Source organism: Haemorhous mexicanus, chromosome 31 (genome assembly GCF_027477595.1).
Source record: "Haemorhous mexicanus isolate bHaeMex1 chromosome 31, bHaeMex1.pri, whole genome shotgun sequence".
NCBI lineage: Eukaryota > Metazoa > Chordata > Aves > Passeriformes > Fringillidae > Haemorhous > Haemorhous mexicanus.
Genome location: NC_082371.1, coordinates 4,334,628 through 4,362,242, shown reverse-complemented (window position 1 = coordinate 4,362,242; position 27,615 = coordinate 4,334,628). Strand labels below are relative to the sequence as shown.

The 27,615-nt window shown below is 58.5% G+C and overlaps 2 protein-coding genes across 4 annotated transcripts in view; one reads left to right on the top strand and one right to left on the bottom strand.

The window, feature by feature from the left end:
* The window catches only part of PI4KB (phosphatidylinositol 4-kinase beta), a 16,812-nt gene extending 610 nt beyond the window's left edge, over window positions 1–16,202 (top strand). Inside the window, exons 2-12 of one of the 3 annotated variants that reach the window (XM_059870994.1) lie at window positions 1,448–2,327; window positions 4,349–4,393; window positions 7,476–7,703; window positions 9,002–9,229; window positions 9,959–10,068; window positions 10,643–10,747; window positions 11,396–11,519; window positions 12,343–12,608; window positions 13,084–13,216; window positions 13,646–13,766; window positions 14,805–16,202. In XM_059870994.1, the coding sequence (XP_059726977.1) occupies window positions 1,476–2,327; window positions 4,349–4,393; window positions 7,476–7,703; window positions 9,002–9,229; window positions 9,959–10,068; window positions 10,643–10,747; window positions 11,396–11,519; window positions 12,343–12,608; window positions 13,084–13,216; window positions 13,646–13,766; window positions 14,805–14,986 (2,394 nt within the window). In that variant the 5' untranslated portion in view covers window positions 1,448–1,475 and the 3' untranslated portion in view covers window positions 14,987–16,202. Of the gene's footprint in view, window positions 1–1,447; window positions 2,328–4,348; window positions 4,394–7,475; window positions 7,704–9,001; window positions 9,230–9,958; window positions 10,069–10,603; window positions 10,748–11,395; window positions 11,520–12,342; window positions 12,609–13,083; window positions 13,217–13,645; window positions 13,767–14,804 lie in introns of all 3 variants that reach the window. The other 2 variants (XM_059870993.1, XM_059870995.1) reach the window with 2 other exon arrangements.
* Window positions 16,139–27,615, bottom strand: ZNF687 (zinc finger protein 687). The gene is given in 10 exon segments (XM_059870992.1): window positions 16,139–18,145; window positions 18,475–18,616; window positions 19,007–19,119; window positions 19,833–20,132; window positions 20,647–20,809; window positions 21,473–21,649; window positions 21,943–22,121; window positions 23,485–24,981; window positions 24,983–25,560; window positions 27,463–27,615. Coding segments are annotated over 9 exon segments (3,636 nt in total). The 5' UTR covers window positions 25,559–25,560; window positions 27,463–27,615; the 3' UTR covers window positions 16,139–17,656.

Here is a 27,615-nt window from a genome sequence, read left to right as displayed (position 1 = left end):
TTCCCGGTGTTGGAAAAGTTTTTGAGGTTTTGGAGTCATTTCTGGTGTGGATCCCGTGGATCTGCTGAAAACAGTCCCTGATTTCTTCCTTGGAATTCTAGGTGGGATTTCAGGGCTGTGCTCCTGAAATTCCTGCCAGATTTCTGCTCCAGGAGTTCCTGGATGATTTCTGCTCCTGAATTCCTGGGTGATCCCTGCTCCAGATTTCCTGGATAATTTATGGTCCCACAGTTCAGGGTCCATGCTTGGATCAGGCCAGGAGCCGCCCTTGGGATCCGGGTGGGAAGGTGGATTCCTGCTTTTTTTCCCTGCTTTTCTCCCCCTTGCCTTTTCCCAGTTTATTTCCCAACCCTTGGGAAAAAACAAAAACTTGGAAAACCTCAAAAGGTGGGAATTTGTGTACGGAATGTGGTCCATGGGAGGAGGAAATTCCAGGACTGTGGGATTGCTCCAGGCTTTGGAATCCTGTGGCATTCCTGGGAAGAGGGAAAAGCTTTGGATGTGTTTTTTTGGGATGAGCTGAGCGCTTTGGGAAGGGAGGGGATCCCTGGGAATTTTTGGGTTGGAGCCATGTAAGGATTTGGGATTGGGATAGAGGAGGAGAATCTGGGATTTGTGGAAAAACAGGGATGGGAATGGTGGGGCCGTGTGGAATCCCGAATTTCCTCCCCCATTTTTTGGGATTCGTTGAGGAATGGGAGCATCAGGGATTTTTTCAGGGGTTTTTGGGATCTAAGAGCCACAAAAATGTCAGGAATGTGGGATTTGGAGTGCTGGGAATGGGGGAATGGAGCCAAACTCTCAGACTTTGATCAGGATTTGGGCATCTGGGATTTCTTGGAGAAGAAGTGGGAAAAAAAGAGAAAAGAAGAGGAAAAAAAAAAGGAGAAGTGGTATCTGGGAGGTGACCTAGGTTTGACTCACTTGGAGTATTTAGGGAAAATTCCTGAGAGCTTTTTTGCTCCTTTCTTTGGGAGTTGGAAAAATAAAGGGATAAAGCAAATTCTTAAATTAGCAAGGAAAAATCTGAAATTAACGGGGAAAATCCTTGAATTAACAGGGAAAAAAAATTAACCTCCATCTTCCCTTCAGGTGTATCCCAGGTTTCTCCCCTAGAATCCCCTCCCTAATGCCAGTTTTTTCCTGTTTTTCCCCATCCTTGAGTCCTGTAGCCCCCCCACTGCCCCTCCTGTTGGGTCCCACCCCAAATCCCGTTCCTGATCCCGATTTCTCCCCATTTTTCCCCTCATTGAGTCCTGCAGTCCCCCCACTGCTCCTCCTCTTTAATCCCACCCCAAATCCCATCCCCAATCTCAATTTTTTCCCAGTTTAATCCCAGTTTCTCCCTGTTTCCCCCTCAGTGAGTCCTGTAGCTCCCCCACTGCTCCTCCTCTTTAATCCCACCCCAAGTCCCGTTCCTGATCCCGGTCTCTCCCCGTTTCCCCAGCTCTGAGCCCCGCAGCCCCTGCTCCACCATGGGCGACTCTCCGGCCGGGAAGAGCCCCCCGGAGCCGGGCAGTTCCCCGGGGGGCGGCGCCGGGGGCTCCTCCCTGAGCGTCATCACGGAGGGCGTGGGCGAGCTGGCCCTCATCGACGCCGAGGTGGCCAAGAGGGCCTGCGAGGAGGTGCTGGAGAAGGTCAAGCAGCTGCACGGCTCCTGCCCCGAGGCGCTGCCCAACGGGGAGAGCTGCCAGATCCGCTGCCTGGACGAGCCGCCGGGCTCGCGCATCCAGGAGGAGGAGGAGGAGAGCTCGGCCGCGGCCCGCACGGCGCGGAAGCGCCAGAACCAGGCCAAGCAGTCGTGGCTGCTGCGCCTCTTCGAGTCCAAGCTCTTCGACATCTCCATGGCCATCTCCTACCTGTACAACTCCAAGGAGCCCGGCGTGCAGGCCTACATCGGGAACCGCCTGTTCTGCTTCCGCAACGAGGAGGTGGATTTCTACCTGCCCCAGCTGCTCAACATGTACATCCACATGGACGAGGACGTGGGCGACGCCATCAAGCCCTACATCGTGCACCGCTGCCGCCAGAGCATCGACTTCTCGCTGCAGTGCGCGCTGCTGCTGGGCGCCTACTCCTCGGACATGCACATCTCCACGCAGCGCCACTCCCGCGGCACCAAGCTCCGCAGGCTCATCCTCTCCGACGAGCTGAAGCCGGCGGGCAGGAGGAGGGAGCTGGGCGCCGCCCTGCCCGGGGCCGACACGGGGCTGTCGCCCTCCAAACGGACTCACCAGAGGTCCAAGTCGGACGCCACGGTGTCCATCAGCCTCAGCAGCAACCTGAAGCGCACGGCCAGCAATCCCAAGGTGGAGAGCGAGGAGGAGGTGAGCTCTGGGGTGTTCCTGAGGGAATTCTGGGGGAAAGGCCGCTGCGGGGCTGGGATCGAGCTGCAAGGCTCAGCCAGCAATCCCAAGGTGGAGAGTGAGGAGGAGGAGGTGAGGTCTGGGACATTCCTGAGGGAATTCTGGGGGAAGGGCCGCTGCAGGGCTGGGATCGAGCTGCAAGGCTCAGCCAGCAATGCCAAGGTGGAGAGCGAGGAGGAGGAGGTGAGCTCTGGGGTGTTCCTGAGGGAATTCTGGGGGAAGGGCTGTTGTGGGGCTGGGATCGAGCTGCCAGGCTCAGCCGGCCATCCCAAGGTGGAGAGCGAGGAGGAGGAGGTGAGGTCTGGGGTGTTCCTGAGGGAATTCTGGGGGGCTGTGCTTGAGGGATTGGTGAGCTGGGGGGATCCCGTGGTCCTGCCTTGGGATTCATCCCAGATCCAGGGTTGTGGTTGTGCCCTGAGGCTCAGCCGGCCGTGCCAAGGTGCAGAGCGAGGAGGAGGGGAGGTCTGGGACCTTCCTGAGGGAATTCTGTGGGATTGTGCTTCAAGGATTGGTGTGTTGGGAGAATCCCGTGGTTGTTCCTTGGGATTCATCCCAGAGCTCCTTTGGGATTGGGGTTGTGCTCCAAGGCTGATCCCAGGATGAGCTGGGAATTCCAGATGGGAGAGGAGCCCCAAGCTGGTGCTGGAAGCAGATTTTGGGAGCAGCGCCTCCCAAATCTGGGAAAAACAAATCCTCCAGAGGGTGGAATGCACCCCAGCGAAACTGGGAATGGTTGGGAATTCCCAGGAGTTCCTGGGAAGTGGATCAGAAATCCAAGGTTTGATTCCGCTGGGAATTCCACTGGGAAGCTTTGGAAGGATTGTTCCCAGCTCTGGGAATTGGGATAAGGGTGGAAGGAAGGATTGGGAAGGAATTTTCCAAGCCGGATTCAGGATCAAAACACCCCGGAAAAATCCGGGGCCGTTCCCGCTGGGATGAATTTTTAATATGGAAAAGGAGGAGGCAGAAACCGGAGCTTTTCCATCAATTATGGATGAGGAAACTCCTGGAAACGATCCTGAAAGAGCTGGGAAACCACAAAGCCAGGGGGACTCCAGCCCTGGATCCCCACTGTCCCTCAAAATTCCCGGAGTTCTTGGAAGCACTGGCTGCTCTTCCCTCCGGAATCCAGGGATTCCTTGGAAAAAGCAGGTGAAATTGATGGGAAACGATCCCAAAATTCATCAGGGAAGGGAAAATTGATGGAAAATCATCCCAAATTTTCCCTCCCCTGGTGAACTTTGGGGTCGTTTCCCGTCAGTTTTCCCGCCAGGTGGGATCCAGGCCTGGCTCTCCCCTTTTTTTGGGAATTTTTGGGAATTTTAGCCCCAAAATTCCTGGGGTTTATGTGATGAAGCTCCATGGAATCCCTTTTAGGAGGAAGATCATGAATTGAGGGACTCCGCTGGAATTTTGGGATATTTGGGATGGGAATTGCTTGCGATGGAGCTCGGAGGGAGATGTGGGAATGGCAGGAGAACTTGGGATAAATCAGGAATTTCTCCGTGGTAAAAGGGGCCTCAGGAGCTGGGATTTTGGGAGCTTTCAGGGTCGTTTCCATGGGATTCGTTTGATGTGATGAAATTCAGGATAAACTGCAATCCAGGGAATGAGAAATGCGTGGATTTGGTGGTGGAGAAGGTCAGTAATCCAAGGAATTCAGAGCTGGATCCATCCTGGTCCTCCTGGGCTGGGGTGAGGAATCCCAGAGAGGAGGAAATCCGGGAAAATCCTGGGAATTCAGCGCTCGGATCTGCCCCGCTTTGATCCCATCCCCCTTGAGATCCGTGGAATTTTCCTTCCCGGAAGCTTTGTGGTGATTCCAAGAGGATGGGACCAGAAGAACTTGGGAATTGCTGGAAGTGCACCTGGAGCTAAACTTTGCTTTTTCTCCCCCCTTTTCCCTGCTCCTTCCCCTCTTTCCTGTGGAAAACATTCCCCAAAAAAACCGCCCCGAATCCCCCTTCTCCTGCTTTTCCCAGGAATTCTCCTCGAGTACGGAAAGCCTGGATAAATCCCTGGCTCCCGTAAGTTCCGATCCCGTTTTCCGGAGGCTCCCTCTTCCCGCCGCAGCATTTCCTCAATTCCACCCCTCTGGAATTTCCCAGCATTCCCCAGATATTCCCAAAAAAAAATCCCGGCATCGCCACCGCGACGTTTCCTTGCAATGGGAATTCCAGGAAAATTCCTTCCAGTTGGATAGAATCCAGGAAAAATCCCATTTTCCCACCAAAATCCATCCGGGAATGAGGGAATTCCCGCTTTTCCTGCTTTTCTGTTGCAGGTGGAAGAGGAAATGCTGTTTTCCCTTGGAATTTGGCTCCCAAAATTCTCGGCCCGATGGGATTGATTTGCTTTTTTCCCATTTTTTTTTCCCCACCAATCATTCCTTGATTCCATTCTTTCAATTCCTTTTTTTTTTCCCCATGAGAATTCCAATCGAATCCTGGCAGTTTTCCCTGATTTTTCTCTCCTGAATGAACCCTTTTCCCGCTGTTTTTTTGGAATCTTTCCCTCTTTTCCCGCCAGGATTCCCGGTGGGAATGTGTAGTCCATGGTTTCCTCCAGCACGGGGAGTTTGGGAAGAATTCCATGATTTTTTGGGGGCCTTTCTGGGAATTCCTGGATTCCAACCCAGCTCTGATCCTGCTGGGAATTCCCAGGGATCATTTGGGAATTTTGTTGGGGTTTGATCCCAAATTTCAGGCTCATCCTAAATCCCACTGTTTATAGGGATGGCAGGATGCTTGGGATGAGCTCCAAGCCCCAGATTCACGCCCAAAATTCCAGGAATTCCTTGATTTCCACCCATTCCTGCTCCTCCCAGCCCAGCCAACCCTCCAGGGTTCTTTTGGGAATCAGCGGAAAACGGGGATAACTCCTCCTTCCCTGAGGAATGTTCTGTTGGAGTGGGAAATCTTGGTGTGGGAAGGATCCTTGGGAATGCTGGGATGAGGAATGGGATGAAGAGGAAAATTCCCTCTGGAATTGGCCTTTGGAATGGGAAGAAGAGGAGAATTCCCCTCTGGAATGGGATGAAGAAGAGGAACATTCCCTCTGGAATTTCCCTTTGGAATGGGATGAGGACGAAGATCCACTCTGGAATGGGACGGGATGAAGAGGAAAATTCTCCTTTGGAAAGGGATGGAATTTCCGTTTGGAACGGGATGAAGAGGAATTTTCCCTCTGGAAGGTGATGGAATTTCCCAGCCCCTGTGGCTGGAAGATCCAAGATCTCCAAAGTTCCCATCGGACCCAGAATTCCAGAGGCTCCAAGCGGGTCCTGGCACCGCTGGAATATTCCTGGGGTTGGGAGAAGATCCTTGGGAAGCGTTTTGGGATCCCTGGAAAACCCAGGAACTGCCCTGGGTCGAGGTGGGGCTGATCCAGGGGGATCCCTGGATTGATCCCAGATTCCCAGATTCCTTGGGATATCCCGCTGGGAGAAGCATTTCCTGGAATTCCGAGGGGACAGCACCTGTGGAAAACCTGGATGGGAGGAGCAGGAATATCAGAGCCCCCGGAATTCCACGGGAAGAGCCGGGAAGCATCCGTGGGATATCCCGGGTTTTGCAGGGATGGGATCCAAGTCCCTGCAGAGCTGAAAGGGATTTTTGGGATCCGGCCGGGATTGGGAACCTCTGGAAAATTCCTCCCGTGCCTGGAGCCAGGTGGGGGCAGGGAAGCTGAGCTTTATCCGGGAATTCCTGAGGGAATGTTTGGACGTGGACTACAAATCCCGTGGATTCCCAGCCAGGAATGTCCATCCCCATCCTTCTCTCCCTGATTGCTCCTGACCCTTTCCTCTTGCTCTGCGATATTCCCGATTTTCCCGGCGTTTTCCGTTGCTTCCCTCTTCCCGATCCGTGGCTTTCTGCATGCGCCGTGTCCAGCATGATCCGAGATCCCGAAAATCAGCCCGGGTTATTCCCGAGCCTGGGAGTTTGGGATCGGTGCGGGGAGGGGCAGCTGCATCCCGAGGGAAATCCCAGATCCAGGGGGATTGTTGGATTGGGGCCGCAGGGAGGGGCAGGGGGAGGATCCTCCTGAATCCCGGGAATCCAGCGGGACTGGGAGCTCCCTCTGGGAGTGTTGGCTCTGGAATTCCAGGGGGAAGGAAAAGGCTCTGGGATCCTGCTCTGCTGGGGGATGGAGGGGAGCCCCAGATTTCCAGGATCTGGGAAGAGGGAAGGGAAGGGTGGGAAGAGGGAAGCGCAGAAGTTTGATCCCAGTGAAAAAGCACCGACATCTCAGCTCCATTTCCCTCCCTTTTCCCAACCTTCTCCTTGGGATCCCAACCCTTTTCCAGCTGGCCTGGCTGGCTCGGGAGCAGAAAAGGGGAAGGGCAGGGAAGAGGGAAAGGCAGGAAATGGATCCCACCGGAAAACCACTGCCATCACCTCCGTTTTCCTCCTTTTTTCCCCAGTTTTTAATTTTTCACCCCAATCCTTCCCAAGCCTTTCACAGGCAGTCCAGAAGGGAGGAGGGAAGAGCAGGGAAAAGCGAGGGGTGGGAAGATCCCATGGGATGGGATGGGATGGGATGGGATGGGATGGGATGGGATGGGATGGGATGGGATGGGATGGGATGGGATGGGATGGGATGGGGATAGGGATGGGATGGGATGGGATAGGAAGGGTATAGGGATGGGATGGGATGGGATGGGATGGGATGGGATGGGATGGGATGGGATGGGATGGGATGGGATGGGATGGGATGGGATGGGATGGGATGGGATGGGATGGGATGGGATGGGGATAGGGATGGGATGGGATGGGATGGGATGGGATGGGATGGGAAGGGATGGGGTGGGAATGGAATGGGATGGGATGGGATGGGATGGGGTAGGAAGGGGATAGGGATGGGATGGGATGGGATGGGATGGGATGGGAAGGGATGGGATGGGATGGGATGGGATGGGATGGGATGGGATGGGATGGGATGGGAAGGGATGGGATGGGATGGGATGGGGTAGGAAGGGGATAGGGATGGGATGAGATGGGATGGGATGGGAAGGGATGGGATGGGAGAAGGTGACACCACCTTCTGTGGAGAAGGTGACGCTGCCTCCCTTGTCCCCGTTTCTGCCCCTGGCCGCTGTCCCGGCAGCCGGCGCGGCTGGCCCCGGAGCGGGAGTTCATCAAGTCGCTGATGGCCATCGGCCGGCGCCTGGCCACGCTGCCCACCAAGGAGCAGAAGACGCAGCGCCTGATCTCGGAGCTCTCCCTGCTCAACCACAAGCTGCCCGCGCGCGCCTGGCTGCCCACGGCCGCCTTCCAGCACCACGTGGTGCGCGTGCCCCACTCGCAGGCCGTGGTGCTCAACTCCAAGGACAAGGTCTGGGAAAGGGGGCGGGAAAAGTGGGGATCTGGGATCTGGGATTTGGGGATTGGGGATTGGGAATGGCGGGGAGCTGTGGTGGTGCCGCCTTCCAGCACCACGTGGTGCGCGTGCCCCGCTCGCAGGCCGTGGTGCTCAACTCCAAGGACAAGGTCTGGGAAAGGGGGCGGGAAAAGTGGGGATCTGGGATCTGGGATTTGGGGATTGGGGATTGGGAATGGCGGGGAGCTGTGGTGGTGCCGCCTTCCAGCACCACGTGGTGCGCGTGCCCCGCTGCAGGCCGTGGTGCTCAGCTCCAAGGACAAGGTCTGGGAGATGGGATTTGGGATGGGATCTGGGATTTGGGACGGGATCTGGGGTTTGGGATGGGATCTGGGGTTTGGGATGGGATCTGGGGTTTGGGATGGGATCTGGGGTTTGGGATGGGATCTGGGGTTTGGGATCGGATCTGGGGTTTGGGATGGGATCTGGGGTTTGGGATGGAATCTGGGATTTGGGACGGGAGATGGGAATTGGGATGGGAGATGGGGTTTGGGATGGGATCTGGAATTTGGGATGGGATCTGGGGTTTGGGACGGGAGATGGGATTTGGGATGGGATCTGGGGTTTGGGATGGGATCTGGGGTTTGGGATGGAATCTGGGATTTGGGACGGGAGATGGGATTTGGGATGGGATCTGGGATTTGGGATGGGATCTGGGGTTTGGGATGGGATCTGGGATTTGGGATGGGAGATGGGGTTTGGGATGGGATCTGGGGTTTGGGATGGGATCTGGGGTTTGGGATGGGATCTGGGATTTGGGACGGGAGATGGGAATTGGGATGGGAGATGGGGTTTGGGATGGGATCTGGGGTTTGGGATGGGATCTGGGATTTGGGATGGGATCTGGGGTTTGGGATGGGATCTGGGATTTGGGATGGGAGATGGGGTTTGGGATGGGATCTGGGGTTTGGGATGGGATCTGGGGTTTGGGATGGGATCTGGGATTTGGGACGGGAGATGGGAATTGGGATGGGAGATGGGGTTTGGGATGGGATCTGGGGTTTGGGACGGGAGATGGGGTTTGGGATGGGATCTGGGGTTTGGGACGGCCCGGGAATGGTGGGAGAGCTGGAGGTGTCACTTCCAGGGCTGGGGGTGCTGGGGCAGCTGGAATTGGGCCCAACCCCCCCAGAGCCTCCGGCTTCCCTCTGGGATCTGCGCCCTTTTCCTCCCTCTCCACCAAACCCTCGGAGTCCCCCCAGGTCAGGGCCCCGGGGTGTCCCTCATCCCGCCCCCGCTCCCGCTCTCCCCAGGCTCCCTATTTAATCTACGTGGAAGTGCTGGAATGTGACAATTTCGACACGGCGAATGTCCCCGCGCGCATCCCGGAGAACCGGATCCGGAGCACGCGCTCGGCCGAGAACCTTCCGGAATGCGGCATGGGCCCCGAGCAGAGGGCCGGCAGCTTCAGCACCGTCCCCAACTACGACAACGACGACGAGGCCTGGTCCGTGGACGACATCGTGGAGCTCCAGGTGGAGGTGGGAATGCTGGGAACGGGGCTGTTCCGGAAGGTTCCGGCACCAGGGTGGCGCCGGGGAGGTGGGAATGCTGGGAATGGGATTTTCCAGAGGGTCGTGGCACCACGGTGTCCCCAAGGCGTCCCCAAGGTGTCCCCAAGGTGTCCCTGGGGGTTCCATGCGGGGTTGTCATTCTGGGTGCCCCCGACTGAAAATGGGATTTCGTGGGTTTGATGGGATATTGTGGGATTTCGTGGGATATTGATGGGATTTGATAGGATTTCATGGCATTTCCTGGCATTTTTGGGGTTTTTTGGGACTTTGGGGCACTTTATGGGATTCTGGGGGATTTGATGGGATTTCAGTGGGATTTGATGGGGTTTTATGGAATTTATGGGATTTCAATGGGATTTGATGGGGTTTCAATGGGATTTGATGGGGTTTCAATGGGATTTTATGGAATTTCAATGGGACTTTATGGGATTTCAATGGGATTTTATGGGGTTTCAATGGGATTTGATGGGGTTTCATGGAATTTTATGGGGTTTTATGGAATTTTATGGGATTTTAATGGGACTTTATGGGATTTCAATGAGATCTGATGGGGTTTTATGGAATTTTGTGGGATTTCAATGGGACTTTATGGGGTTTCAATGGGATTTGATGGGGTTTTATGGAATTTTATGGGATTTCAATGGGATCTGATGGGGTTTCATGGAATTTTCTGGGGTTTCCCCGGGATTCCCGCAGCTCCCAGAGATGCACACCAACAGCTGTGACAACATCTCCCAGTTTTCCGTGGATTCCATCACCAGCCAGGAGAGCCGGGAGCCCGTCTTCATCGCCGCCGGGGACATCCGGTGAGCTGGGGGAGAACTGGGAATCTTCCCTCGGAATAACCTGGAATTCTGACAGTTCCCCGAGCAGAAATCCAGGCATTTTCCCTCAAAAGAACCACGGAATTCTGACAGTCCCAGAGCAGAATGCAGGAATTTCCCTGATAAGAACCCGGGAATTCCGGCAGTCCCCAGAGCAGGAATGCAGGAATTTCCCCTGATAAAAACCCGGGAATTCCGGCAGTCCCCAGAGCAGGAATGCAGGAATGTTCCCTGATAAGAACCCGGGAATTCCGGAATTCGGGCAGTCCCAGAGCAGGAATGCAGGGGTGTTCCCTGATAAAACCCCCAGAATTCCGGAATTCTGGCCGTCCCAGAGCAGGAATGCAGGGGTGTTCCCTGATAAGAACCCCGGAATTCCGGAATTCGGGCCGTCCCCGAGCAGGAATGCAGGGGTGTTCCCTGATAAGAACCCCGGAATTCCGGAATTCGGGCCGTCCCCGAGCAGGAATGCAGGGGTGTTCCCTGATGAAACCCCCGGAATTCCGGAATTCCGCAGTCCCCGAGCAGGAATGCAGGGGTGTTGTCCCGCCCGCAGGCGGCGGCTGTCGGAGCAGCTGGCCCACACGCCCACGGCGTTCCGCAGGGACCCCGAGGACCCCTCGGCCGTGGCCCTCAAGGAGCCCTGGCAGGAGAAAGTCAGGTGGGAATTCCGGGAATTCCGGGGATCCCCCGCCGGCCTGCCCCGACCCCGGGATCTGGGGCAGCTCTGAGCGGGTTTGGCTCTTTCCTGGGGGGAACCCGCTGGAATTCCGAGCCTGGAATTCCTCCTGGGGAAAGCGGGAAAAGGCCCTGGGATTGAGGAATTTTGGGGGGTGTCATCCGTGTCCCGATGGGATTGGATGGGATTTTGTGGGGGTTTTATGGGATTTGATGGAATTTTAATGGGATTTGATGGGACTTTGTGGGGGTTTTATGGGATTTGATGGAATTTGAATGGGATTTGATGGGATTTTGTGGGGGTTTGTGGGATTTGATGGAATTTGAATGGGATTGGATGGGACTTTGTGGGGGTTTTATGGGATTTTGTGGGGGTTTGTGGGATTTTATGTGATTTTAAGGACATTTGATAGTTTTAATGGGATTTTATGGGATTTTAATGGGATTTCTTGCACTTTAATGAGATTTTAATGGCATTTTGTCTGATTTTAATGGGATGTGATCATGTTAGTGGGATTTTGATGGGATTGCAGTGGGATTGGATGGCACCAAGACAATTCCCGGGAGTTCCCAGCGCTTCCCCCGCCCGGCAGCTGCCGGGACGATCCCGTTTTTCCCGGTTTTCCCTCAGGAGGATCCGGGAAGCCTCTCCCTACGGGCACCTGCCCTCCTGGCGCCTCCTCTCCGTCATCGTCAAGTGCGGCGACGACCTGCGGCAGGAGCTGCTGGCCTTCCAGGTGCTCAAGCAGCTCCAGGTGAGGCAGCTCCCGGGAATTCCCAGCACTCCCCGTCCCCGAGAGGCTCCCGAAATCAGCCCCGGGCTCTGGGGGGGATTTCATGGAGTTTCCCTGGGATTCCAGGTGCTCAGACGGCTCCAGGGGAGGCAATTCCCAGGGAATTCCCAAGAAACCCCTGTGGGATTCCTGGTTTTCCTGGTTTTCAGTGGCATTTCCTGGGATTTCAAGGGGGTTTTTAAATTTGATAGGTGGGATTTTAACAGGGCTTCCTTAATTTCGTGTCGTTGAACCCCATTTAAATCAGATTCGCTGGGATTTTAATGGGATTTTTTAAAATTTCACACGATTTAACCCCATTCCAGTCAGATTTTATTGGATGTTTTTGGGATTTAACCGATTTCCCACTGTCTGATCCCATTTCAGTCAGATTTGCTGGGATTTTAGCAGGATTTATCTCATTTCCCATCGTCTAACCCTGCTCCAGACAGATTTTATGGGATTTTAAGGGAATTTATTCAATTTCACATAATTTTAACCAAATTCCAGTCAGATTTTACGGGATTTTCACTGGATTTACCCCGCTCCCTCCCGCAGGCCATCTGGGAGCAGGAGCGGGTCCTGACCCTGTTTCTGTCAGATTTTATGGGATTTTATGGGATTTTACTGGGGTTTTCCGGGGTTTCACTGGACTTACCCCGCAGGCCATCTGGGAGCAGGAGCGGGTCCTGACCCCATTTCTGTCAGATTTTATTGGGGTTTTATTGGGGATTTACTGGGATTTTATGGGATTTTACTGGGATTTACTGGGGTTTTCTGGGGTTTCACTGGATTTACCCCGCAGGCCATCTGGGAGCAGGAGCGGGTCCCGCTCTGGATCCGGCCCTACAAGATCCTGGTGATCTCGGCGGACAGCGGGATGATCGAGCCCGTGCTCAGCGCCGTCTCCCTGCACCAGATCAAGAAGCAGTCGCAGCTCTCGCTGCTGGATTACTTCCGGCAGGAGCACGGCAGCGCCAACAGCGAGAGCTTCCTGTCGGCCCAGAGGAACTTCGTCCGGAGCTGCGCGGGCTACTGCCTGGTCTGCTACCTGCTGCAGGTCAAGGACAGGTAATTAATGAGCTCCTTAATGAGCTAATGGGGCCTGAGGGCACTGCCTGCTCTGCTACCTGCTGCAGGTCAAGGACAGGTAATTAATGAGCTAATATCACTAATTAATGGGGCCTGAGGGCACTGCCTGGTCTGCTACCTGCTGCAGGTCAAGGACAGGTAATTAATGAGCTAATATCACTAATTAATGGGGCCTGCTGGGCACTGCCTGCTCTGCTACCTGCTGCAGGTCAAGGACAGGTGACTCCCAGGGTTTGGGGGAATTTGGAATTTTTTTGGGAATGTTTTTCAGCATTTTTCTGATTTTTTAATTTGATTTTTTGGAATTCTGCCCCCGACGCGGCGGGAGCGCCCTGCTGCAGCCGAGGGCAGTTGCTGCCATTTTTGGGGTTTCAGCACAATCTAACGTGACTTTTCCTGGATTGTTTCCTAAAATCTCCCTGGGATTTCTCGGAATTCCCCGGCATGCCCCCAGGCACAATGGGAACATCCTGCTGGACGCCGAGGGCCACATCATCCACATCGACTTCGGCTTCATCCTGAGCAGCTCCCCCCGGAACCTCGGCTTCGAGACCTCGGCCTTCAAACTCACCTCCGAGTTCGTGGACGTGAGTGGGGGCCGGGGGGCCCGGGGGGATCCAGGGGGATCCAGGGGGATCCAGGGCATTCCCAGGGGGATCCAGGGCATTCCCAGGGGGATCCAGGGCATTCCCAGGGGGATCCAGGGGGATCCAGGGCATTCCCAGGGCATCCCAGGGCATTCCAGGGGGATCCAGGGGGATCCAGGGCATTCCCAGGGGGATCCAGGGCATCCCAGGGGGATCCAGGGCATTCCCAGGGCATCCCAGGGGGATCCAGGGGGATCCAGGGGGATCCAGGGCATCCCAGGGCACTCCCAGGGCATTCCCAGGGCATTCCCAGGGCATTCCCAGGGCATTCCCAGGGTATTCCAGGGCATTCCCAGGGGTTCCCAGGGGTTCCCAGGGCACTCCCAGCCATTCCAGGGCGTTGCCGACGCCGTTGCCGCTGTCCCGCAGGTGATGGGCGGCCTGGACGGGGACATGTTCAACTACTACAAGATGCTGATGCTGCAGGGGCTGATTGCTGCCCGCAAGCACATGGACAAGGTGGTGCAGATCGTGGAGATCATGCAGCAAGGTGGGAATCCCGGGAATTCCCCTCCCAAGCCTGCTTCTCCCAGAACATTCCCCCTTCCAGCCCCTCATCCCATCCCGCTTCTCCATTTCCCATCCTGAATTTCCCCCTTCCCAGCCTCGCAGCTCCCTGCTCCCATTCCCCCATTCCAAACCCAGATTCCCAACATTCCCCTCCCAATTTTTCCCATTTTTCCAGACCCTCAGCTCCCAGATTCCCAATTTTTCCCATTTTTCCTGGCTCCCAGCTGTCGTTTCCCATTTTTTCCTGATTTTCCATTCTCCCAGCTGCCATTTTTCCTATTTCTCAGTTTTCCCAGGCTCCCAGCTGCCGTTTTCCCCAATTTTTCCCATTTTTCCCAATTTTCCCCATTTCCCAGGCTCGCAGCTGCTGTTTTTTCCAACTTCTCCCAATTTTCCCCTTTTTTTCCCCATATCCAGACTCGCAGCTGCCGTTTTTCCCAATTTTTCCCGATTTCTCCCCATTCCCAGGCTCCCAGCTGCCGTTTTTCCCAATTTTTCCCGATTTCTCCCCGTTCCCAGGCTCCCAGCTGCCGTTTTTCCCATTTTCCCCATTTCCCAGGCTCCCAGCTGCCGTTTTTCCCAATTTTTCCCGTTTTCTCCCCATTCCCAGGCTCCCAGCTGCCGTTTTTCCCAATTTTTCCCGTTTTCTCCCCATTCCCAGGCTCCCAGCTGCCGTTTTTCCCAATTTTTCCCGTTTTCTCCCCATTCCCAGGCTCCCAGCTGCCGTTTTTCCCAATTTTTCCCGTTTTCTCCCCGTTCCCAGGCTCCCAGCTGCCGTTTTTCCCAATTTTCCCCGATTTCTCCCCGTTCCCAGGCTCCCAGCTGCCGTTTTTCCCAATTTTCCCCGATTTCTCCCCGTTCCCAGGCTCCCAGCTGCCGTTTTCCCCAATTTTCCCCGATTTCTCCCCGTTCCCAGGCTCCCAGCTGCCGTTTTTCCCAATTTTTCCCGTTTTCTCCCCGTTCCCAGGCTCCCAGCTGCCGTTTTTCCCAATTTTCCCCGATTTCTCCCCGTTCCCAGGCTCACAGCTGCCGTGCTTCCACGGCTCCTCCACCATCCGGCACCTGAAGGAGCGTTTCCACATGAACCTGACGGAGGAGCAGCTGCAGCTGCTGGTGGAGCAGATGGTGGACGGCTCCATGAGGTCCATCACCACCAAGCTCTACGACGGCTTCCAGTACCTCACCAACGGCATCATGTGAAATTCCAGAGGCCCCACCCCGGGGGAAAAAAGGAAAAAAGAAAAAAAAAAATTCCCCGGAAAAAATTCCCGGAAAAAGAAATAATTCCCTCCCCCTGGAAGAAACGGGAGAATTCCAAACTTCCCGATTCTGTTCCCTCGGGAAAAGCGGCCTCGGACCCGGGGCCCGAGGTTGGGCTGCTCCCCGGCCTGGACTCTGCTGAGGGATGGGACAGAATTCCATGAAAAAGCCGGGAAAAACAGCGGGAAAAGCGGGAACGGAGGAGCAGAGTGTGTGGGGGGAAATCCCGATGGAATGGGGTGGAGATGGGGGCAGCTCCCCCTTTTCTCTGCTTGGGATTCCCTGGAATTCGCCCCCAATCCCATGGAATGTGCAGGGTGGGAATGGGGAGGGGTCTCCGGAAGGTTGGGATTCCCCAAATCCCAAAATTCTCAGAATTCCCGGCTCTGTGGGGTCCTTCCCTCTCCTGGGACACCCAGGGATGGCTGGGGGGGATTCCAGGTGGGATTCCCAGGTGGGATTCCAGGTGAAATTCCAGGTGGGGAATTCCCGGTGGGATTCCGGCTCTTCCAGGAATTGAGGGCTGGGACTCCCCTCTCCCCTTTCCCGGGTAATTCCAGCCGGGAATTCGGGGCTGGAATGTCGGACACATTGGTGGGGGGGGGGTGGGGGCCTGATCCCAAATCAGGGAGGATCCGGAGCTTCCCAGGGAGTGAAAATTTCCTGGAATTTCCCCTCCCGCTCCCCCGGGCCCGGCCGGCTGCAGACACTTGGAGTGTCCCCAGTGTCCCCCTGCTGTCCCTGTGTCCCCTCGTGTCCCTCTTCCCCAAGGTCCCCCTGGTGTCCCCAGTGTCCCCCCTTTGTGTCCCCCCAGTGTCCCCTCAGTGTCCCTTCAGTGTCCCCTCAATGTCCCTTTTTTTTTTTAATTTTTAGCATTAAAAACCCCAAAATTTGGTTTTTCAACCCCCCTGGGGAGGGGGGAGGGGGCTCTGGGGACAGAGAGGGGACACAGGGAGGGGACGCAGGGGACCCCAACCCTTCCCAAGCCCCTTTTTTGGGGGGCAGGACCAAAATGTGGGGATGCAGCCAGAGCCCTCAGCCCCTCCCCGTTCCCATTCCCGGCGATCCCGGGAGGAGCCGAGGCACAGAGGGTGAAACCACTGGAGTTTAATGGAATCGATTCCTACAGAATAAAGAATTCCTGAGAGCCTCTCGAGCCCGCGGCTTTCCGTCAGCACATTCCCAAAATCCCCAACGCTCCCGGGGAACAGCCCCGGAATTCCAGGGGGGAACATTCCCGGAATTCCAGCCCCTCCCTCCCTCCACCCCCAATCCAGCTCAAGGCACTGAAATGCTGGAAAACCGTGGGTCCAAAGCCATTTTTCCATAGTTTTCTTTTCTGGGAATTTTTTCTTTCTAAATCTCGTAGAAACTTTAATTTCTTCTATTTACACCCGGCCTGGGGGATTTCTGGGAATGGCCGATTCCACCTGATTTTTCCCAGTTTTTTCCCACCCTTTTTCCATCCATCCACCCGCAGGGAAAAGGGGAGGGAAAACTCCCCTCACTCCTGCTGGAAAAAGTCAGAAAAACTGGGAATAAAAACCAAAAAAAAAAAAAAGAAAACAAAAATCAACCTCAAAGCAGCTTCTGCCATCCCAAAAAACACAAAAAAAGGGAAAAAAAACCTTGGAAAACCAAACCAAATCCCAGAAGGAGCACAGCAGTTGTTGGGATTCGTGGATTTTAGTGTATGATACAACTTTACAGGGAGAGGGGAAGGTTATCCACAGGGAATTCCCGGAATTCTCCCAGGAATTCTGGGAGTACGGTGCCAGAGGGAGGAGGGGCTTTTCCAGAGGATTTTGGGGGGGGATTGGAAGTGGGAAAGGTCCCGGAGCCCGAGGGGAAGGAGGAGCTGGAAAAAGCTGGAAAAGCCCCCAGACCTCAGCCTCAGCCTGGAATCTGGGAGCAGTTTTCCCACTTTTTCTTCAGGAAAAGGGTCCCGGCTGGGATTTGGGATCCCTTCCCAATCCTGGCTTTTTTGGGTCATTATTCCTCTGCCAAAAGAAAAATCTCCTCTTTTCCTTCTTCTCTCTCCTTTTTTCCAGCTTTTTTCCTCTTCCTGCTCCCTTGGGAATGTCCGGCCAAGTGTCCGAGTGCCCTTCCCAGGGACCTCCGGAATTCCAGGACTCTGGAATCGCCTCCTTCCCAACAAAACACACCGGGAACGTTCCCAAACGGGAAAAAAACATCCAGGGAAACAAACAAAACCCAAAAATAATAACAAAGAAAGGTGGATTTCGCTGGAAAAGCTTCCCCCGCCCGATCCGGATCCGGGAATTTCTGGGAAGAGCCCGGAGGGGTCCCAGAAGCCCCAAATCCCCCCAAAATCCAACATTCCCAGGGGATTCCCGGCGGGATTTGGGATCGTCCCAGTCCCAATCCCATTCCCACGTTTCCCTCGGACACCGGGAAGGGCTCTGGGGGTGTTTTATGTACACGGCGCCGATTCCCGGCCTTGGAGCCGACCCCGGAATTTCGGGAATTCCGAGATTCCCGGGGATGCTCAGTTCTCCTCAGGGCTGATCCTGGAATTCCGGGAATGCCACGGTTCCCGGGCTTGGAGCCGACCCCAGATTCCCGGGAATGCCGGGATTCCTGCACAGCTCAGTTCTCCTCGGCGCCCTGCCGGGCCCGGATGAAGGCCATGCCGTGGGTCCGGAAATGCGTCTTGAGGTTGAGCTGGCTCTCGAAGCCCCTCCCGCAGACCTTGCACTCCAGCTTCCCCTCGGAGCCGCCGCCGGAATTCCCGCCGGGACCGGCACCGCTGCCGCTGCCCTGGGCGGCGCCTCCCGAGGGCTCCTCGGGCTCCGCTCCCTTCTTCTTCTTGTGGGAGATGAAGCGGTGGCGGTTCAGGGAGATCTGCGAGGTGAAGCAGAGGCCGCACTCGCGGCACTGCTGGGAATTCCCGTCCGTGCGGTGCTGCGGGATGTGGGCCTGGAACTCCGCCCGGCTCCCGGCCAGGAAGCCGCACTTGCGGCAGCGGAACGGGGCCTTGGCCCCGCAGGGCTTGGGGCTCTTGGCGGGCGGCGTGGTGCTGTCGGGCTCCTCGCTGCACGACTCGTCCGACGAGAGCTTCCGCTTGCGCCCCGGCGCCTGGAAAAGCGGGAAAAGCCGGGAATTCCCAGCAAGGCCCGGGCGCGGCTTCCCGGGAAACCCCTTGGGAATCGGGGCGGCTCCCAGGAGGAATTCTGAGATGAGGCGCCTCCCATTCCCATCCTGCCACAAACGCTGAAATTCCCAGGAAATTCCTGGAAATTCCCAGCAAACCCCAGGAATTCCCAGATAATTCCACCTGGGCAGTCCCAGACCCAGGGCTGGGATCTGTGGGTTCCCAGCAGTAATTCCAGGATAAACCCCCCCCAGTCCTGCCCCAAAATTCCCAGGGAACGCCAGGAAGTGCCGGAATTCCAGGATGATCCCACCTGGGCGGGGCCGGAGGGGCCGCGGGCCATGACGACCTCCTGGCTGCGGGCGGGGTCCGTGACCTTGATCCCGTGCCGCACCTGGATGTGCTTCTCCAGGATCAGGCGGCTGCTGAAGGTTCTCTTCCCCTCCGTGCAGTACCTGGGAACGGAGCAGCCTGCTTTTCTCGGGAATTCCGCCGCTGGAATTCCCAAATTCCAACCCCAAACAAGACGGATACAAAGCCCGGAGTCCTTCCCCAAATCCTTCTCACTCCTGGAATTTCAATTGCCATCTTGGGCAGAGCAGGTGGGAATTGAGCCCTGATTCCCTGGGAATTGAGCCCTGATTCCCTGGGAACTGAACCCTGATTTTCCTGGGAACTAAACTCTGATTTTCCTGGGAATTAATCCCCGATTCCTTGAGAGTTCCCCTTTTCCCTGCCCAACCCCAACCCCGACCCCCTCAATCCTCCCCGGCCCCTCCCAGGTCCGGCCATCCCAATCCCTTTTCCCGCCCCGCCGTTCCCGCGCCCCGGGATCCCGGGAGTACCGGCAGGGGTAGACGCGTTTGATGCCCTCGTGGTTGACGCGGACGTGGCGGCGCAGGCTCGGCGCCGAGCAGAAGGAGCGCTCGCACAGGTGGCACGGGAACTTCTTCACAGACTGCGGGGAAAGCGCTCAGGATCCCGGGACAAACCCGGGAGGGATCCAGGGAAACCCGGGACAAACCCGGGAGGGATCCTGGGAAACCCGGGAGGGATCCCGGGAAACGCGGGACAAAGCCGGGAGGGATCCCGGGAAACCCGGGACAAAGCCGGGAGGGATCCCGGGAAACCCGGGACAAAGCCGGGAGGGATCCCGGGAAACCCGGGACAAAGCCGGGAGGGATCCCAGGAAACCCAGGACAAACCCGGGAGGGATCCCAGGAAACCCAGGACAAACCCGGGAGGGATCCAGGGAAACCTGGGACAAACATGGGCAAGATCCCAGGGAAACCCGGGACAAACCTGGGAGAGATCCCAGGGAAACCTGGGACAAACCCAGGAGAGATCCCAGGGAAACTCGGGACAAACCCGGGAGGGATCCAGGGAAACCTGGGACAAACCCGGGAGGGATCCAGAGGGATCCAGGAGGATCCAAAGCTGGGATTCCCACTCCAGCTGCAGGTGGGAATTCAGTTTTCCCTCCCATCCCCGCTCCTGCCTGGGATTGTTCATCCAGCCATTCCCATTCCCAAACCCTTCCATTCCCATGACCCAGGGGGATCCAGGGGGGTCCAGGGGGATCCAGGGGGGTCCAGGGGCCGGGATTCCCCCTCCAGCCGGAGGAGCTCCCCTCTCCCTCACGCCCCCGCCCCGCCCCGGAGCGGCGCCCACCTTGCCGTGCTCCCTCTTCATGTGCGCCACGTACTCGTCGCGCTCGGGGAACCACGAGTGGCAGACGCCGCAGGTCCAGCCGCTGCCCTTGGCCTTGGGGCCGGCCTTGCGGGGGAAGCGGCTGCGCCGCGCCCGCCGCAGCTCGGGCGAGCTCGGCGCCTCCTCCTCCTCCTCCGAGGAGCTCGAGGACGACTCCGAGCGCCGCGGCCCCGGCGGCTCCAGCGGCTCCGCCTTGGGCGTCAGCAGCGCCCCCGCTCTCCGGGAGGGCTCGTCCTTGGACTTCTGGGGCTGGTGGGTGTTCTGGGGAGAGCGGGGAGCGTCGGGGGGGAGCGACCTTCCCGGGGTGCCAGGCAGATCCAGGGATGGGCAATCCATGGAGCAGCCCCGGCAGCACCCGGGACTCATCCCGAAAATCCCACAGAAACCAGGCCAGGGAACCCTGGAATGGTTTGGGCTGGAAAAGGTCCTCAAACCCCACCCAGACCACGGCTCCCATCTCCCTGCACTCCCCGTCCAAGTGGGGCTGGAGTTCTGGCTTTTCCAGCTGGAATGCCTCCATTCCCAGCTGGAATTCTGTCTGGAATTCTGGTCTGACCTTCAGGTGCTCGAGCCTGGCGCGTTTCTGGCCCCCGAGCACTCCCACTCCCATCTCCCCCAGACTGGGGAAATTCCCATCATTTCCGGCCGTTACTTTGCCATTTTTGGCTGGAATTCCGTCTGGGATGCTGCCTGGCCCCGAGCCGTGGCTGGGTCCCCCTCCCCAGCCCCATTTTCCGCCACTCCCGCCCGGAATTGCGGCCGGGCCGGGCCTGACCTTGAGGTGCTCCAGCATGGTGCGCTTCTGGGCGAAGAGCAGCGGGCACTGCGGGCAGCGGAAGACGCTGACGCGCTGCGGCAGCAGGTGCTGGTCGAAATGCGACGACAGCAGCGGCTTGTGCGTGAACACCGTGTCACACATGGCACACTTGTAAATCATCCTGGGGAAAACGGGGAAAAACGGGGAAAAACGGGGAAAAACGGGGGGGGGGAGACACCAGAGGGACGGGAGAGGGACAGGAAAAGGAGGGAAAAGAGAAATGAGGGAACAGAAGAGGAGGGGAAAGAGAAATGAGGGATGGGAAAAGGAGGGGAAATGAGAAGAAAAAAGGGAAACCAAAAGGAGGGAATAGGAGAGAAAAATGGAAAGATAAAGGAGAAAAAGGAAAGGAAAAAGGGAGGAAAAAGGAAATGGAAAAGGAGAGGAAAACAGATAGAAAGGAGAGGGGGGAAAAGGAGGGAAGAGGGAAGAATAGGGAAAAAGGGATGGAAAAAGGAGAACAGGAGTTGAGCTCATCCCAGCCACGGAGAAGGTTCTGCCAATCATGGAACATTCCCAGTTCTCCCAGTCCTGGAATCGCTCAGGCAGGAAAAGCCCTCTGGGATCACCACATCCATCATTCCCAAGTGCCACATTCCCACATCTTCCAGCCAGTTCCACCACCAACTCCACTGCCACAGCAAAACATTCCCAAACCTCCCCTCCCCTCCTCTCATTCCCAAACCTCCCACCCCAGCCTTTTCCAGGGGAACCCGAGCCCACTCCCTGGGATCCTGGGCACTGGAATTCTGGGGAATTCTGGGGAATGCTGGGGAGCACTCACTTGGACTGCTGGTTGCTGAAGCCGGGGTGCTGCGTGTAGACGTGGGCGTGGGCGCTGGGGGCCGACTTGAAGGCCATGGGGCAGATGGGGCACTTGTGGAAAACCTCGCAGTGGGAGCTCTGGATGTGGGACTTGATGGAATTGACGCCGCCGAACACCACGGAGCAGCTGGGACACCTGGAAAATTCCCAACCCAGACTGGGATCCAAGGCCGTTCTGGGAATTCAAACTGGAACCTGGATCCCCAACGAGTTCTGGCAAAATTCCCAACTGGAACCAGGACCCCGGACAAGGATTCCCAGAATTTCTGGGATTCTCTGGCTCCGTACCCGTATCCCACCCTGTGGGAGGAGTCCTTGAGGAGGGACTCCCAGTTCTCCAGCAGGAAATTCCCACCACGTTCCACGGGCAGACTTCCTTTCTGGACCTCCCCAGCGCTCCCCCCGGGGTTCCCGGGATTCCTGGGGTACCTGTAGCCCACCCTGCGGGAGAAGTGCAGGCAGGACTCCTTCAGGTGGGCCTCGAAGTTGGCCAGCAGGAAGTTGCCGCCGCACTCGGGGCACACGTGGGGCGGGCGGCTGCGGTGCATGCGCTGGTGCGCGCTGAAGCTGCAGCGGTTGGCCAGGATCATGGGGCACGCCGAGCACACCTGCGGAACCGGGATCAGCCGGGAATCCCACCGGGATCAGCCTTGGAGCCCGGGAATCCCACCGGGATCACCCTCGGAGCCCGGGAATCCCACCGGGATCAGCCTCGGAGCCCAGGAATCCCACTGGGATCAGCCTCGGAGCCCCGAGAATCCCACTGGGATCAGCCTCGGAGCCCGGGAATCCCACTGGGATCAGCCTCGGAGCCCGGGAATCCCACTGGGATCAGCCTCGGAGCCCGGGAATCCCACCGGGATCAGCCTCAGAGCAAGGGAATCCCACCGGGATCAGCCTCGGAGCCCGGGAGTCCCACCGGGATCACCCTCGGAGCCTGGGAACGCCACCGGGATCACCCTCGGAGCCCGGGAATCCCACTGGGATCAGCCTCGGAGCCCGGGAATCCCACCGGGATCACCCTTGGAGCCCGGGAATCCCACCAGGATCAGCCTCAGAGCAAGGGAATCCCACCAGGATCAGCCTTGGAGCCCGGGAATCCCACCGGGATCAGCCTTGGAGCCCGGGAATCCCACTGGGATCACCCTCAGAGCCTGGGAACGCCACCGGGATCACCCTCGGAGCCCGGGAATCCCACCGGGATCACCCTCGGAGCCCGGGAATCCCACCGGGATCAGCCTCGGAGCCCGGGAATCCCACCGGGATCAGCCTTGGAGCCCGGGAATCCCACCAGGATCACCCTCGGAGCCCGGGAATCCCACCGGGATCACCCTTGGAACCCCGGGAATCCCACCAGGATTACCCTCAGAACTCCAGGAATTCCACCTGGGATTACCCTTGGAACCCGGGAACCCCAGCCCTTGGAGGGCCAGGATCCCAACCAGCCTGGGGAGGATTCCCACTGAAACCAGGAGGGCAAACATCTCCCAGTGCCCTCCCACCACTCTGGGCCATCTCCCACTCCCCTCCCACCACTCTGGGCCATCTCCCACTCCCCTCCCACCACCCTGGGCCATCTCCCAGCGCCCTCCCACCACTCTGGGCCATCTCCCAGTGCCCTCCCACCACCCTGGGCCATCTCCCACTCCCCTCCCACCACCCTGGGCCATCTCCCAGTGCCCTCCCACCACTCTGGGCCATCTCCCACTCCCCTCCCACCACTCTGGGCCATCTCCCAGTGCCCTCCCACCACTCTGGGCCATCTCCCAGTGCCCTCCCACCACTCTGGGCCATCTCCCACTCCCCTCCCACCACTCTGGGCCATCTCCCACTCCCCTCCCACCACTCTGGGCCATCTCCCAGCGCCCTCCCACCACCCTGGGCCATCTCCCACTCCCTTCCCACCACTCTGGGCCATCTCCCAGTGCCCTCCCACCTCCAGCCCAGCACTCCCAGCCTCCCCGCTCTCACCGTGCTGCTGCTGCTGGTGGCCACCCCGACCTGCTGGAAATGCGCCGCCAGCCCGGCCTTGTCCTTGCACTGCTCCTTGCACTCCAGGCACCTGAAGCAGCTGTAGCTGCTCTGCTCCGAGCCCAGGGGCAGCACGGGCAGCTCCTGCGCCGCGCCCCCGCCCTCCTGGGCCACCTTGCCGGCGGGCAGGGCCAGCGACACCAGGGGCGTGATGTCGGGCTGGCCGATCATCTGCTCCAGCGCGATGGGCCGCATCACCAGGTGCGAGCACTGCATCACCAGCCCCTTGTCCTTGTGCTCGCGGGCGTGCAGCAGCAGGCTGCACTTGTTGAAGAACACCAGGCGCTTGGTGCAGTGGTTGCAGGTGACCTCGATGCGCATGCTGCGCCGGTCGTAGTGCCGCGCCAGGCTCTTCTCCAGCGCGAAGGCGTCGCCGCACTCCAGGCAGCGGTAGCCCGAGGGCGGCAGCGCCAGGCTGGACTCGGCCGGGGGGCTCAGGTTGGGTTTGTAGGTGGGCAGCAGGTTCTTGCTGTTGAGGATCTTGTTGAAGGCCTCCACCAGGCTGGACTGGCTGCGGGAGATGACGGTGCCGGCCACGCCGGGCGCTGCCTTGGGCGGCGCGGCGCCGCCGTTGGCCTTGGCGCTGCCGTTGGGCCTCCCATCGCCCTTGGGCAGCGGCTGCGGCACCAGGCTCAGGATGTTCTTGGCCACGGATTTGCCGGCTTTTCCGGGCAGAACCACGGATTTCTGCTGGGCCACGCTGGCGGCAATGAGCATGGCGCTGCTGGCGCTCTGGATGGTGGCCACGGGCAGCACCGTCCCCTTCAGCTTGGTGCCGTTGCCCAGCTGCACGCTGACGATTTTGGGCCCTTCCGTGTTCTTCAGAGGGCTGGAGAGCTCCGACTTCTCCTTGGCCGCCGCCTCCGAGGCGATGCCGGCGGGACACTCCAAGGGCTCCTGGGAATCCTGCTCGCTGGGGACTTTGGTGGAGGGCGGCTCCGAGTCCGAGGACACCCTGGTGACCGTCCTGGTGATGCTGCCACAGGAGGTTTTGATGGTTTTGATGCGCACCTTGAGCGGCCGCGAGGAGCTGGAGGATGGCGAGTTGGTGCTTTCCTCCTCCTCCTCCTCCTCCTCGCCGCTGGAAACGCTCGGGGGGCTCCCCACGGATTTCCCCAGCATTTCCCGCTCTTCCTTCAAGGAGAGCTGCTTGGGGGAAGGTGGGATGGGAATTCCTGGGGAGGAGAAGGACTCCCGGGGGCTCCCGGGCGAGCGTTTGAGCTCGGCCCCAGCGCTGGCACCGGCGTCCAGCGCCGCCGGCTCCGCTCCCGGCCACGCCACCACGGGAGAGTCCTCGGCCGAGTAGCGGACGGTGACGGACTTGAGGTGATCCAGCACCAGCCCCTTGGGGCTGCAGCCCCTGCCCGGAGCCTCCTCCGAGTCCGACTCCTCCTTCTTGATGCAGGCCACGGGGTGGGCTCCGTCGCCGGCCGCTCCCCGCCCGGAATGGCGCCGGGAACGCTGGCTCCAGGCTCTCGGCGCCTTCTCCCAGGGGCTCCTTGCAGTCCCCGGGGGGCGTGGGGGACGCGGCCAGCGAGGGCACGGCCAGCGACTTCTCCTTGGCTTTGCACTCCCGGGCCCGGTCGATCAGGTTGGCGCCGTCCTCGCCGGGCTCGGGGCTGAAGTGGGAGAAGAGATCCAAGGCCTTGGAGCCCTTCTCCTTGGCCCAGCACTCGCCGTTGGAGGCGGCCTCGGCCAGGCGGGCGCCGGGCGAGCGCAGCCCCTCGGCGGCGGCGCCGAAGCCGTTCTGCAGCAGCCGCGGCGCCAGGGCCGCGTCCTTGCCCTCCAGCTGCTCGGGGCACACGGTGTTCTTGACGATGACGCTGACGGCCGAGATGTCGGGGTGCGGCAGCACGTGCTCGGGGGCCCCCGCGGGGCCCGGCTCCCCCGGCAGCTGCTTGCCGTGGGGCTCGGGCTCCTCGTGGTGCGAGTGGATGGCCTCGTTGGCGTCGATGTCGGGGATGTCGAAGGCGGCCAGCAGGTCGTCGAAATCCGGGGTTTTCATGTCCCCCATGGCTGGGAATTGGGGGGACAGGCGTTGAGGGCGGGGCGGTTTGGGGTTTCCAAGTGGGAATTCCCGGGTTTCCATCCCGATAAACCCCAGGGAATCCTGATGCACCGCAGCCTTTTCCATTCCCATTCCCCTTCCACCCTAGACACCTCCTCTCCATCCCAAAAATCCCCCTCCCACCCCAGCCCTGCTGCCGACCCATCCCCTAAATTCCCAGAACTGCCGGGAGACCCTCAGGATCCGGCCCCATCCCAGCCCCATCCCGACCTGGAGCCGGGCCCAGGATCTGTCACATCCTGGGGACAACAATTCCCTGTTAACTCCCAGAATTCCCGCACTTCCAGCAAGCCTGGAAGCTCCAAGGATTTTTGGTTTCTTTAGGGAAAAAACTCCTTTCATGAGGATGGGTTTGATCCCACAGTTTTCCAGCTTGGAAATCTGCGAAAAAGGGGAAAGAGCCGTAGATCCAACCCCAATTCCAGCCCCAAATTCCCTCTGGATCTGAGGCTTCTAGAAAACCCCAAACAGGTGGGATTCCATTCATTTTCCCCCTGGAATGTGCCTCTGGAGAGGCCTTTTCCTCCCCAAATCCCCTTTTCCTGCCCTTTTATCCCAGGGAAAGCCTTCCCAGGTAGGGAATGAATTCTTTGGAAAAGCTGGGAACTGTTTTCCGGGGGGAATTGCGCCCTTTGTCCTTTCCCATTCACATCCAAATCCCTGGGAATGTCTGGGGCGGATCCTGGATTTCTCCAGCCCAGCTCCTTCCTCCCCATCCCAATCCCAGCTTTTTTTTGGGAATAAAACCAGGCCTGGACAGTCCTGGAGGAGCTGTCTGGGATCAGGAGCGGGGTTTGGAAAATCGCTACGGGAAAGGAGGCGGGGAAAGAGGGACAGCCCCAAACAGGGAGGGATTATCCCAAAATTCCACCTGTGGCAAATCCCGGTTTCCAAAAGGATCCCCAACCCCCCATCCTGATCCTAAATCCTAATGCCAAACTCCCAGTCCTAAATCCCGGTCCCAACCCTAGACCCCCAATTCCAACCCCCCCATCCCGATCCCAAATCCCCCATCCCGGCGCAGCTGCCTCATCCCCAGGGATCCGTGTGGGATTAAATTCCCGGGATTTGGAGGGGATTAATTCCCGACCATCTGCCGGCCTCGCAGCCTGGCCCCGATCCCGGGATCCCGAAAATCCCAAAGGGAAAGGGAGCGGCTCAGCCCCGGCGGGAGCCAGGAGGGCTCGGGATTCCCGATTTTCTCGGGATTCCGATTTTCCCAGGGTTCCCACAAGGACTGGGGGGGACTGGACAGGGATTCCGTGGGATTTTGGGGTTTTCCCATATATCCAGGATCCCAAGGCCCCCATCCCGATCCCAAACTCCCCATCCCAAACTCCCCATCCCAAACTCCCCATCCCCATCCCAAACTCCTCACACCGATCCCAAATTCCCCGAAATTCCAGGACGGAGGGGATGCCCATGACCCCTCCCAATCCCCCTCGTCCGGATCTGGGATGGGGAAGGACTGACCGCGACCCCCCAAAATTTCAGGATGGGGGCTACGATCCTGATCCCCACTAATCCCGGGATTTTTTTGTGGGAAGACGTGAACACGACCCCTCCAAATCCCGGTTTTTGGGATGGGAGCGGGTGGCCGTCACCCCCCCAAATCCCGGGACTTTTCCGTCGCAAGGAGTGACCGTGACCCTCCAAAATTCCAGCAATGGTGGGGGGAGTGACCGTGACCCCCCGAACCCCGGGATTTTCCGAGGGAAGAGGTGACGCTGCCCCCTCCAAATCCCGGGATTCCGGGGCCGGGCCCCCTCAGGCCGCGCTTCCCGCCCAGGCCGCGCCCCCCCTCAGGCCTTGACCCCCTCAGGCCGCTCCCGCCCCTCAGGCCCCGCTACCTGGAGCTGCGCGCGGGGGGCGCTCCCCGCTGCCGGTTCTGGATCCCGGTTCCCGCTCCCAATTCCCGCTCACAATTCCCGATCCCGATCCCGGTTCCCGATCCCGGTCCCGCTCGGGCCCCTCAGCGGCGCCGCTTCCCCTCCGCCACTTCC